The following is a 13,318-nucleotide window of genomic DNA, read 5'->3' as shown; positions in this document are numbered from 1 at the left end:
TTGAGGTTTGACTGTCGGCTTTGCTAGGGTGGGCATAGTTTAGCTCTTACTCTATTGTGTGGTTCTTACTCCTAAGATATGATCTTTCCAGCAGCTCAGTAGAATGCCACATTATAAGGTTTCCCACTCTGAACCAAAACTTCTATGCCAAGGCTACCAGTACTGTGTGACCTCATCTATCTCTGCTCTTAGCCAGGTAACAGCCCTCTCTGCTAGGTCTTGTAAAGTCTCACCCTATGTATGTGCAGCCCAACCCTTGGACAGGGACCTATAGAGAATCACTCCACATACTTCTAGACACTACGCTGGACCTCACCTCTGGACAGGCCCCTCTTTTCCATTGCATTGTTCCATAGTTTTAATGCTTTATCAGCCCAAACTTCAATTTATGATCCTCCTGCTTAATGGCACCAAAATGTTCTACTTAAGCTCAGCCTCCTATCCCACAGTTGAAAAATGGCCCCTAGGCAGAGAGAGCTAGAGTGCAGCTCATCTTGTATGTTTACCTTCTAAAGGAGATTTCAGTCCTGCACTGCCTATTGTCCAACAGCTGAAAACAGTTATCACAGACATTTGGTTCAGTTTTATACTTATTTATGGAGCTTAGGGCAAGTCTAATACCATCTCCTTTTCCATAACTGGAAACTGTTACTGGTTTGAACAGTCTTTATGAACATAATTCAATTATTTTCTCTCTATTTTCTCTCTTGATCTGTATGTCCATGCCTAAGGTTATTTTAATTACCTTACTATCAGTTCTAGGTATTTGTTGAAGTAGAAGTGATAAAACAGCACAAATAGGTACCAGGGAGTCTGAGCCACGTGTTCATGCAACTTACTTCTGGACCTCTACAGCCCATTCTCACACATACCAATTCTATATAGTGATCCCTTTTTATGATTTTGTAATTATAATGGGCTGGTCATTTCACACTCACCTCTTGGTCAGCATTCAGTCTCCTCTGTGACCTAACAGTAAACCAGGAAATGATTCCCACATTGGGATGTTTATTAGAAGAGGAACTATGATTCCATTCACAAAGTCTTTCTGGGATATAATTCTTTCATTGGACAGCCTGCCATAGGGTCCTTATAGCATCCTTATTGGCCACAACTCTTCTACTACTATTTGATCTTCTAGGACATAAGGCCCAAGATGCAGAAAAGCTTGTTCAACAGCTTGAATCTACAGCAGAGTCTTTCTTGCTCGGAGCCTCAGTCAAAGTTAGTAATAAACTTGTGAGTTAGTAATAAACTTGTGAGTTAGTCAAAGTTAGCAATAAACTTGTTTATTGGCAAATCCTTGAGTATAGAACACCTATATTTTGTTAGTTAGGTCTGAACAATATTACCTTAAGTCTTTCACTTTAATGATAATTTCTTAACATACTCAAAATATTGTACCCTCAGAATTTTCACCAGTGTGACAGAGCCTTTACATTTTGCAGGATTTTTCTCCTACCCACTGGCAAGTAAGACATTTAGTATATGTGCTATTTCCTACCCACGAGATCCAATGATCATAATATCACAGATGTCATGGAAATATGTGATGTTATATGGGATATCAGAGTGATCAGAGTTCTTGCAAAGTATAGGGAGAAGAAGAGTTATCATTCCTCTGAGGTAAGAAACAGAAGTATGCTGATGTTCCTGTTTTCCTTATAAGGTTGATTGAGAAAAAATGTCTTATGCCAAGTCTATATCTACAAACTAAGTGCCATAAGCTGTGATGATTTTTCTCTGTAAAAATATCACATCTGGAATGTCAGCTACAATTACCTTCACTACTTGATTACATTTTTGATAATCTAGTTATTATTCAAGAGCCATCTGGAATTTCTACCTACCAAATGAATGAATTAATTTGGGGTATAATAGAAGCTCTACCCCTTCATATTTTAATGTTGCATTAGTACCTGCTAGTTCTTTATGGTCATAGCTTTGAATTTAGTACAGTAGTAGGTATGTGGTGATTGTTCATTAATAAACCTGAGTTTGTAGGTCAAGAAGCCAATATGCAATTGTGGAGGTTTCTGAATTCATCTTATCCAATATTGTGTTCTGGGCCTGAGGGAATAACTGCAAGCGGACTCTGTCAGCCCAGTAATCACACTGGGATACAGACTTGGGCAAATATGCAATTTATTACCAGGCTGTCACAGGCTTCCTCTTTGGCGGATATGGTGGCATTTTAGAGTTATGAAGTACTTGCTTAAATTCATACAAAATATTTAATAACTCTGGAATATTTGGCATTTTCCATTTCTAGTGTCTGGGCTCTAATATCTGGATAAATATTTCCATTACAGATTTGTAGCACTTTTCAGGGTTCTTTCTTAAAAGAACTCAGTCTTAGTGAAGAAAGTGAATCTCTGAACTAATTTAAATAACGTAATTTAGGGAGAGAGCATAAAGTCTCACCACAGTGATTCAACTCAGATGTCTTACAGAAGAACTATACTTCTTACAATTAAATAGACGAAGTGTTAACTTCATGAACTATCCATTTTATGCAGGTACTTCATGATAAACTTGTTACTTGCAGAGATGTTCATAAGTAAATTCTACTGATCACCATTCCATTCCTATGATCATAATAGGGACCAGTAAACTTTTCTTGTATAAAGGGTCAGTAAACATATTTGTTTCCAGGGCATGGGTGTGGGGGGTGGCATATAATCTCTGTCACCACTACTCAACTTTGCTGTTGTGGCAAGAAAGCAGCCATAGATAACACGTAATCGAATGAGTGTGGCTGCATTCCAATAAAACCTTATTTACCCAAATAGATGGCTGGCTTGATTAAACAACTGGCAGTGGTCTATAGTGACAATAAAATCCACATTGTCTCTAATTCTTAAGCACTATCATCTAGTACAGTATTGCCATGGACAGCAAAGAGTTCAATTTAGTTGTCATCGGAGCTTATAGTTTATTCACCAGAAAGCTTTACATATAATGAATTTCTTAGCAGTGAAAAGAATGTTCTCTAGGCCATTCAGTAGTTATGGCTAAACAGTCTGGCCATGATAGATCAGCTGTATCATTCTCATATTCATAATCATATTTATTTCTTCTTCTACAGCATGACTGGGAAAAGCTAGCATTATAGATTTCTAGGATCCCTATTAATTCAGGCTTCCATTAGCCCATGATAGATGTAAGAACCACTTCTCTGAATCCTAGGTAAGTAGAACCACAGCAATTTATTTCATCAAAGGGTCAACCCTTTTCTGATACTCTCTAAATCTTTTCCTACAGGTACTTCCCAGGTACCTGGCTACTCAAGTTATCACATTATTGTAATTACTTTGGTGGATGGTCTATCTTCTTAGAGCATACTTTGCATTAATCATTCATATTTCAATTTACTGCAGTTCATATTAGAGTCACTTCAGAATTTTATAACATTTGCTGTAGCTATCTGAGAAGTTGCCTTTCTTCCCAGATTTGGCTTTTTTTTTGTTGAAAATTTCCAATACTAAATGTAGTTTATTTGTCAGCCATTCTCATCATGCTCTTAACCACATGGGGATTTTATGAGATACCAAGTTTTCCTTTTTTAAAAATTTTTTTATAAGAGTTTATTTCAGCCAAAGTGACAAGATATGCTGGGGACCAAGAGCTCAAATGCTCCAGATACCAAGTTTTCTTTATTTTGAGTTTAAATTTTTTGAAAAATATTTCAGTTTTGTAATTTCAAACATTTAAAATACTTTTAATTTAAAATAGATGTTCCTATGGATTGTGTGTTTTAAAATTTAAAAGGGGAAAATAACAAATGTATTATTTATGTTTTATATGATTACTTATGATTAAAAGTAGATATAATTTTTCAAGCAACATGTTGTAGGTGTATGATGCACCTAGTTAATAAAAGTACTCTTTTTAGTTCACAAATACTATTTGTCAAATGTTTACATCTGGCATTTCTTTGAAAATATACTTAATGTTTTAGGTTACAAAGCAGCTTCAAATATATATTTTTCCCCACAAATGTCCTATGAGGAAGTTTATTAACAGTAAATTATTTTACAGGTAAATTAGTTGAGATTCAGAATTCAGGAACTGATGAAGCTTAGCATATATACTCTTCTTTGGTCCATAAGTTGTTCCTTTTATGTTCTGTCTTAACAAAGTGTGTGTGGTATATGTGTGTGTGTGTGTGTGTGTGTGTGTGTGTGTGTGTGTAGTGTGTTTCAATACTTCTGATAAAAGTCTTACTTAAAATTCCAATTATCTTGTAAAAGAAAATCGTACCCAGAAGCAACACTAATGACTATATTCATTTTTCTTGTTTCTAAGTAGTAGCACTTGGTGCTTGAACTTTATCCATTATAATATTTCCTAGATATGAACTTCTCTCTTGGGGGTTTTTAAAATATGGTAAATTAGTGTTTAACATAATGAGATATTTATTTTGAGTACTAGTTTATTCTGTCATATTAATATATGATGATGTTTCATTCTTTACCACTATAATAATACAAAGTTAATTTTTATAAATGTATTTATTTATTTAAATATTTTCCCTTTTCTTTCTTTTTTTCTTCCTTTTTTTTTTAAGGTGAGGCAACCCTTGGTTGACCTCACAGACTGAAAGGACCTTGTCAGCTTACAATCTCTCATTTACTTTTTATTTTTTATTATTGTTTTATTTTTTATGCGTGCAGCACCTGGTCTTCTTAGGTGGTCTCCCGTCCAAGTACTAATCAGGCCCAACCCTGCTTAGCTTCCGAGGTCAGACGGGATCAGGCTTGTTCAGGTTTTTCTTTCTTTTTTATAACAAAATATTAACTCTAGGTAGAAGTCTTTTGTTAAATAGGTTTGAAATGTTTTACTTTATTGTATGAAACTTTTGGGCCAATTTTTGATTTTTTATGTTGTTTGTAATAATGATTTATAAAAATGATATTATGGTTTTAATACAGAAATAATATGTGCTTCACATAACACATTTAAGCAATGTAAAAAATAAACTTTTTACTTCTAAGAAATATTTTTAAAAGTTAAAATATTTTTTCTAATGGAAACATAATTTTAAGAGATATACATTGCCTGCAATGCATACTTTGCAGGGCTAAAATAAAGTTATTTTTTCACTTAAATTAAAATATATTCACTACATTCAAGTCTTGCTCAAGAATGGTGTGTAGGTAATGCCTTTATTTGATATTATAGAGATGGTCTTTATATTATTCTCTCAAAACAAAAGCTACCTAATTACTCAAGAGAAAGCAGAAAACAACTGCAAATATGTTTTGCCATTTTAGTTCCACTCTTTTTCACTGACATTAAATAAATAATAATAAAAGGCTGAGATCTAGTCTTAGTCAGGAATCGTTGCTTGAAAGAAATGTATCATATCTTTTTAAAAAAAACTTTTGTTTTCCATAGTATATTTAGTATATTCTTTAATATTTTCACAACGTACACAAATGTAATACTAGAAAATGCAAGAAAATAGCAATTCACGCAAACATTTTCTAACAGCCCTCTGTGTGTCAGGCACTTTGTTGGACTTGGAGATATAAATTCTTTTACCAAAAACATATTTTTGTGTTCTGTGAAACAAATCAAGAAAAAAATCATAACGTTAAAATTGGCATGTGGCCAAGGCTATCTTCTCATAGAATGTTCTTCACTCATTTATTCAACAAATAGTTCTTGTACTCCTAAAATATTCTACATACTAGAGATATATTTAAACCATGCTACATAATTAGCATCAGAGTGCTGTGAAGGTCATAAGAAAAATATGTGTGTAAAAACTATAGAAGAAAGATGTGACTTATTGCAGAAATTACTTACTATGGCTAGAATTAGAGCTTCAGCTGAGGCTATTAAAAATTTTAAAAGTTTCACATCGTATAAGAACTTACAATATGTATCTAGGGAAGTGTTGAAGGCTGGGGCCTCGTTGGCAGTAGGCAAAATTTATGATGTAATAGCTTTAGATCGGCACATAGGTGGGTATTTTAAAGTGAAAACAAATGAGTAATTGCTGGATTTTGTAGCTTTTTAAAAGTTAATTCACAGTCTAATCTTCTAGAAATAACTATTTCCTGATGTAACAGCTAAATTATTTCTGCCCGATCTCAATATTGTTTAGCACAAAAATAGGAAAATATGCTTCATCTCAGAATTGTTTGGTACAGGGAAAGTAAATAATGTTTAACCCTGAATTGATTAGCACAGGAACAGGAATATATGTTGGTTAGTTCTCAGCAATTAAGATAGGAAATGAAACCTAATAAAGTCACACCGAAAAAGACACTAGTGCCCTTGGCAAAAGTAGTTTTATTACATGGGTGTGTAATAAAATTGCAATGGATTGAGAAGTTCAGAGGAATGAAGATAATAAGTGTGTTCACTTCCAAGACATATGAATGTGAAAGAAAATAGAGAGGAATAGCTATGGCTTGAGTAGTTCATGAGATCAAGAAAAATTTTTGTTCATTTTATTGTTTTATATATCTTAGGTTGGGGTAATCTTAAGCATGTTTAAATTCTGATGGAATAAAGTCATATTGGTTGTTTAAAATTGCATTTCTTGTAACTTAAAGCTTTTTGTTTTGGGGCCACAATAAAAATAAAGATTACAGTGTCAGATCTTAACATCTGATAGAGTCTCAGATTGAAAAGACTCTATATAATTTATGTAGGCCAAGATATAAAAATTAGGCAATAATAGAAATAATCAAATGTCAGATTTCTTACTTAGTATTTATAAGGCACATCGTAAAGACATAAGCTATTTCCTAAAATTTTAAGGTATCATTTATTAAAATAATAAGACTGAATATGTGATGAATATCATTAAATAATGATCCTTAGCTTAAAAATCGTAACTGTTCTGATGTGGAAACACCTTTTTAAATCTGGAGTCAAGCCTGAGATCAGGACATCATTTATGAGGAAATATTCAAGCACCGTGACAGTGACTTCATAGGGAGAAGATCAAGTCAAACAAGCCTATCCATTTCTCTGACAGATCAACCAAACTTCAAGAAAAGTGACTTATTTTCAGATATAATATGGAGAAATTCAAAGCATGAGAACTTTTAGAAAAAAAAATCTATAAGTAAACATAAACGCTGAAAAAAAAAATGGTTTAGAGACCAGTTTCTAGCTCTCTGTTCTTTTATAACTTATTCCTTCAAATTACTTATAAATTCTTCAGACAAGGCCCAAGTCCATATTGTAGTTGATATTTGTTAGTGTACCTAAATTACGTAAAAGAACGTACTATCTTGACAGTAATTAGCTTTTTGACTTTGTTAGTCCTGTCAAATTCTATGTCTTGTTCATTTTATGTCTACGGTTTCACCAAGGTCTAAAACTGTATTATTGTATTTCTTTCACTGTTTGCTCGAACATGTATCCATCATAACTTGGATGACTTGAAAATAAAGTATTTTCTTGATAATCATTCCCAGGCTATGAAATTCTTAGCGAGGTGTAAAATTTCCTGCCCTATGTATGTTATTTAACTTGTAGTAAATTAACATAAGGATCTGAATGGAGCCTTTATCCCATATCTCCTTTAACTCAATCTAGAGCCATTCTGCAGGGCAGTCTCTGATATCTTGACATTTGGACCCTGTCCATGCAGTCTGGTACCGGACCAGAAACATCATGATCTCAGTGGCACAGTTTTGATCTATTTGGCAACCTACAGTCCTGACTTGATTCTCCTTAGTTACCTGAGAGCCAATAATAATCCGTTGTAGACTTTAAAAATGCATCCTACAGGGCATTTTGTGACTTTTCTGTTCAGTGTGTTAATGTATGGAAGAATTCTGCTCTTCTTGCTACATATGCCTGAGCCTGAATTCCTAAAATATATGCTGGGAAATGACCATATTCTGGGGTGGTAATTTGCAAACTTGTGAAAGGCAAACATATGGCACAGCAAACTTTCTATTAGTTTTAAATATTTAAGGGAAAACTTGTAAAATCTGATGAAAATAACCATACTGTATATAAATATTGTAGATGACGGAGAACACACATAATTTTAAAGGATTTAGATTTGTAAACTTGTCTTTAGATTCTTTTAGATTTTCTATGTGTACAAACACATCTTCTGGAAGAAATATCGGTTACATATTTTTCTTATCTAACTGTAATGAGCTTTATTTATTTTTTCCCTTATTACATTATGTTGCAAGGCCATTCAAAAAAATGTTGACTAGAAGTACTACTAATGAATGTCATTTTTAATCTTAAGAAGGAAGGGTTCCAATTAAATATGATGATTGCTATGTGAATGAATTAGATGGTTATATGGCTTAAATGTGTTCCTTAATTAAGTCCAACTTAGTTGTGATACATTATCAACTATATATTTCATACATTTAGTTTTTACATGAATTTCTTTTTTTAACGTAGATTTTTATATTTGGCTGCTAATATTTTGCTTAGGATATTTTGCAAGAATATTTAAGAGAGAGAATGGCCATTTATTTACCTTCTTTGGAACATCCTAAGGTTTTTAATCAATGTTATATTTGCCTCATTAAATGATTTGGGGAACATGTTTTCTGGCAACTTCTAAGAAAGTTCTTTTTTTCTTTAGCTTTGCATTGGTTTTACTGTGATGTGTAGTGTTCTTTGTTTTACATGGGACTCAAAAATCTGTGTTTTGATGTCTTTCAACATAATTTTTAAAACTCATGGCCATTATTTCTTCAGATGACTTTTGCCTCATCATATTTTCCCCCTGCTTTGAAGACTACAATTACATATATATAATTTCTTACCATGTTTCATTTGTTTCTGAAACTATTGTTTTTTTAATCTTTTTATGTGTTTATATTTTAGTTTAAATATTTTTATTTACTTTTCAGATTACTGTTTTCTTCATCCAATCTGTAATTTCCAGTTCATCTATCACTATCTTAAGTCAAATTATTATATTTCCTTATTCGTTCCCATTCGATATTTTCATATAACCTAATGTTCTGTGAAATTCTCCAACTTGTCATGTATAGTAGAACATATTAATGACAGTTTTTTTATATCTATTAAATATGTAATTGAGATCCATCTAGTCAGAAATTTATGTAACACCTGGGAGCCTGTTTCTATTACCTGTAATAAATACAGATAATCTGTCTTTTAAATCTTTTTAAGACATAGAAGATAATTTATGATTAACTTATTGCTCCCTAGAAGAAATCATTTAACCCAAAATAGATTTTTGACCTATATTAATAATGATAAACATAAGGAGAGATTCACTGATTTTTCTCTTTAAAATTATAAAATTCTGTATGTAGTTCTGGACAATTAGTGACACTTTATAAAAACTATCTTTTTTTGTATGTGGTTTACAGGCTGTCAGCAACTAGCCATTCACTGACACCTCAAAGTAATTTGGACTCCAGTAGCTCTGAAGAATTCTATCAGGCCGTTCACCATGCTGAGCAAACCTTCAGAAAAATGGAAAGTTACTTGAAACAACAACAACTCTGTGATGTTATCCTGATTGTTGGAAACCGAAAGATACCTGCGCATAGGTATAGTAATCTATCTATATTGGAAATATAAATTCATATGTTTAGAAATGATAGTCCGGTATGTAGATTACAAAATGCCCTATGATTAGAGAATTCAAAATCCATATTTCTAAGAAAGCTTGGGTATTTTTCTTTTACTCTTGTTTACTTCTTTTTGGGCAAGAGTTGTAATGCCATTTTAAGTAAACTTTTTAAGAAATAAAACAAATATAAAGAATTCAAAACTAAATTTCCTCTAACTAAGGTTGATAAATATTCCATCTTATGTGATTTACAATCATAATAAATGATCAATTTTAACTTAGGAGATGTACCTGAGATCTTAAATGAGATATGCTTTTCTAACAAAATTGAAAGAAGCAAGGTTATCTTGGGTATATATTATTTGTTTCAAGTAGCAAATTCAAAGTATTTCATATTGACATCTTTATTTTGCATTTATTAAAAATCTTTAATTTATGACATTAATATACTTCTTAAGGCCCAGTCTCTTTGAAAACTAATACACTTTTAAATATTCCTTATATATTCATAATTGATAATTCCAAGTTATATAAACTAGACATCTGATTATTTTGTGGCATATTGATTTACTATGTTTACTTAACAAAAATTCATTAAATTTAATGTTGACTTTTTACTGAGATTTTTTTTTAGGAATTTTAAGTGTGAAAAGAATTCTAATTTAGATATTGATTATTTTAAACAGTTATATATATGGATAACTAGCCTTAGACTACCTTGATGGGTCATTTAATACTACTAATACTAATAAATCAATAAGGTAAATTATCTACATATCAAAAATATTCTCATTGTACTCCTCTTCCCTATATTTTTAAATTTAAATTTTATTGCCTAGATAATATATATGTATCTCAATATGAATTATTAAAAGGTTTCCAGAAAAATAAAGCTATATTTCTACCATGATAATAATATTAAAATGTGGACATTACATTTGAACCAATACACTAGAAATGCATAAGAAGGAACATTTGACCTTAAATAATCTAGATCAATCTGTCAGATAACTATGGCAATAATTCAAATACTATTCACACTTATTTTTCAAATATTTCGACGATGTTCCATTATCATTGGCAAGAGAACAATTAACAAATAGTCATTATAAGATAGTCAGGAAAAAGGTCATCTAATGAATCTTTTTCTTTTTTACATCTTTTTTGTAGTAAGTAGCCTTCTGCATGATTCTACAGATTTGAGTCTCAACTTCCCCAGAGATGTTCATGTAGATGTAGCCTCTTTTCTGAGTTATTTAGAGGAATGCAGTATATTGATAATCTTTATTGTATTACGTTTTCTGTTAGAAGATGTATGTTTTTGACTAAACATCTCATCTTCAAGACTAAAAGTAGGGATCCCAGGGAAAAAGCAAACATTATGATACTACAGAGTATTCATGGTAAACCAAGAACAAAAGAATATTTTCAATTAAATATAAGGCAGTTTCACGGCTCTAACCCCCCAAATCTGCCTCTTTTCAGCAGGAAACAGCCAGAGCAGTTGTTGTCCCTTCTCCCTCAAGACTGAAGAAAGAGCAAACGAAAGAAGGGAATTGTAACCATGCAAAAACTTCATTTCCTTAAAATGACATTTTCTTTCTTCTTTCTCCTTGATTCAAACTGATCTTGTCTAGTCTGATAGCACAATGACTCACTTGCTTCTTTTCTTTCCTTACCCTTCCACTTTTGTACACACTGCAAGTCCAGTCCCTTAATCATGAAGCCCTTGAGACATCAGATCCTAGTCAGTATCAAACAGTCTTAGGAACAAAGCCTCCAGTCTGTAGACTACAGAAACAGAGTTTTGATCAAACTAAAGGTAACACTTTGCCTCAGTTATGTTTCACCTTCTGATCCATGAAGGCAGAATGCGAGGCTATCATTGACATCAGGACCTGATGCAATCAATGATCGACTGGTTCTTACCTTAGCCCTGACTAATCAATATAGCCCACAACTCCAACTCCCTAAGCTACCATGACTAATGATTTTTCCCTATATAACCTATCCTCTAGAGGTCATCGGGGAGCCAGGTCTTTAAGCCCTAGCTCACCTGTGTCTCTGGGCTTAATGCCATTTCTTCCCTTTACTTCGTTTGCTGCAAAAAACCTTAAAAATCAAATAGTCATTATATTGAAACATCCGGTGTTGTAATATGTATGGCAAATATAAAAATTATTCTAAAGCTATCATCGAAATAGCATCTAGATAAAAGTTCTATTGTAAAAAATATTCTTAATTTGAGAGCGTAACTAAATTTACTTTATTTAATTTAAAAATTAGTTAAATAATTATATATGTATTTGTTTAAGTAGGACTCAATCAACTCAAAAATGTATTAACACATCAAAAGCTAATTTTTTTAAAGAAAGCAGTGAGTCATTTAATTTATAGAATCTTATTTTATAGCCTTGCATTGGTAGTAATTTAATATTTTTCACTTGAAGCATTTTTAATATATTGAGCAATTCTCCCATATTAATTGTATTCTACATTGTTTTCTTTATTTTTATCTAGATTGTTAATATTACTTTCTAAATAATTTATTTAATTATGCAAGTTGTTTTTAATAATCCAGATGCCAAAAAATTGAAATTGCTTCTTGGTTTAGATTACTCTAAAACATTTGAGCATTGTATTAATTTTATACATATTATTTTGAACATTTAAATATTTTATATATTTAGCAGATATCACATTAAATATATTATTGTCATTCATCTACAATTTCTTTAACTGAAATAGGAAAAATTTTTATCTAAGACTAATTGCTAAATTAATTCAATAAGTATTTATATTTTCTTTAAATCATGCTTTAAAACTTTTGTACAATCTATTTTACAATTAATTTACATACCTATGATGCTAAGTTAAACATATATTAACAAATATGTGGAAAAATGTTTATAGGACACATGAAAAAGACAATCACTCTTCAGTTTCTTTTCAGTAATTGTGGGTGTATTGAACCTCCTTACTTATCCTTTTGCACAATGAATTGATTGTAATTAATGAAAAATTAGCTCTTTGCTTTAACAAAATAATCATCTTAGTAATGGTAACAAACAAATGGATTTTTCAGTTTTTCTGCTATATTTTAATTAGCACAACTATGTATCATCTCTGGGTAAAATATATATGAGGTTGCATTCATTACCATTGGAAAATATGGGACTATGACAATAACTTCAAATAATAAAAAGGAAATAACTTGCATTAAGATCTATTGTTCTTTCAGGAAAGACATAGCAAGCAAATATGAGTATTCACTAAATATTTATTCATAAAGACCATGTATATTTAATTTCATATTAATTATCTCATCATTTAAAACTTTCAATTAAATTTCTATTTGACAAATTATGACCATAAATGGGTTCTCCATAAAAGCCTTTGTTTGTATGCCAGTTATTGTATATATATGTGATGTAGGTCACAACTACCAGTGTATTTATGAAATCCCATGTTTATATAAATAACTTAGGTTATTGCAAGAGATATTTTTAAGTAGGTTAGCTCTGAATGGCTAATAATACTTGAGATGACACATTAATATATTTTTAGCATGAAAAAATAATCAAAATTCTGAATTTGTCTGTGCTTTAGATCCTAGAGAAATTCTAAAATAAATATAGACTTCTCATAAATGGCCCAGGTGACAAGTGAACCAAAACATGTAAATCCCTGAATACTAAACATAGAGGATTTTTTGATAAATGGGCAACCTGTTATTAGAGATGTCAGATGCTGAAAATTACACTGACA

General features: G+C 31.6%; 1 protein-coding gene across 2 annotated transcripts in view; it reads left to right on the top strand.

The window, feature by feature from the left end:
• KLHL1 (kelch like family member 1) overlaps nt 1–13,318 on the top strand; it is a 273,818-nt gene that overhangs the window by 75,726 nt on the left and 184,774 nt on the right. Inside the window, exon 2 of one of the 2 annotated variants that reach the window (XM_039886823.1) lies at nt 9,345–9,527. The exons of the other annotated variant lie outside the window; for it this stretch is intronic. Within the exon in view, the coding sequence (XP_039742757.1) occupies nt 9,345–9,527 (183 nt within the window). The remainder of the gene's footprint in view (nt 1–9,344; nt 9,528–13,318) is intronic. 2 annotated transcript variants of the gene reach the window in all.

This window comes from Pteropus medius, unplaced genomic scaffold, assembly GCF_902729225.1.
Source record: "Pteropus medius unplaced genomic scaffold, Ma_sr-lr_union100, whole genome shotgun sequence".
Classification (NCBI taxonomy): domain Eukaryota; kingdom Metazoa; phylum Chordata; class Mammalia; order Chiroptera; family Pteropodidae; genus Pteropus; species Pteropus medius.
Note: the sequence above shows the minus strand (reverse complement) of the source record. Positions and strands in the feature narration are given on the sequence as shown.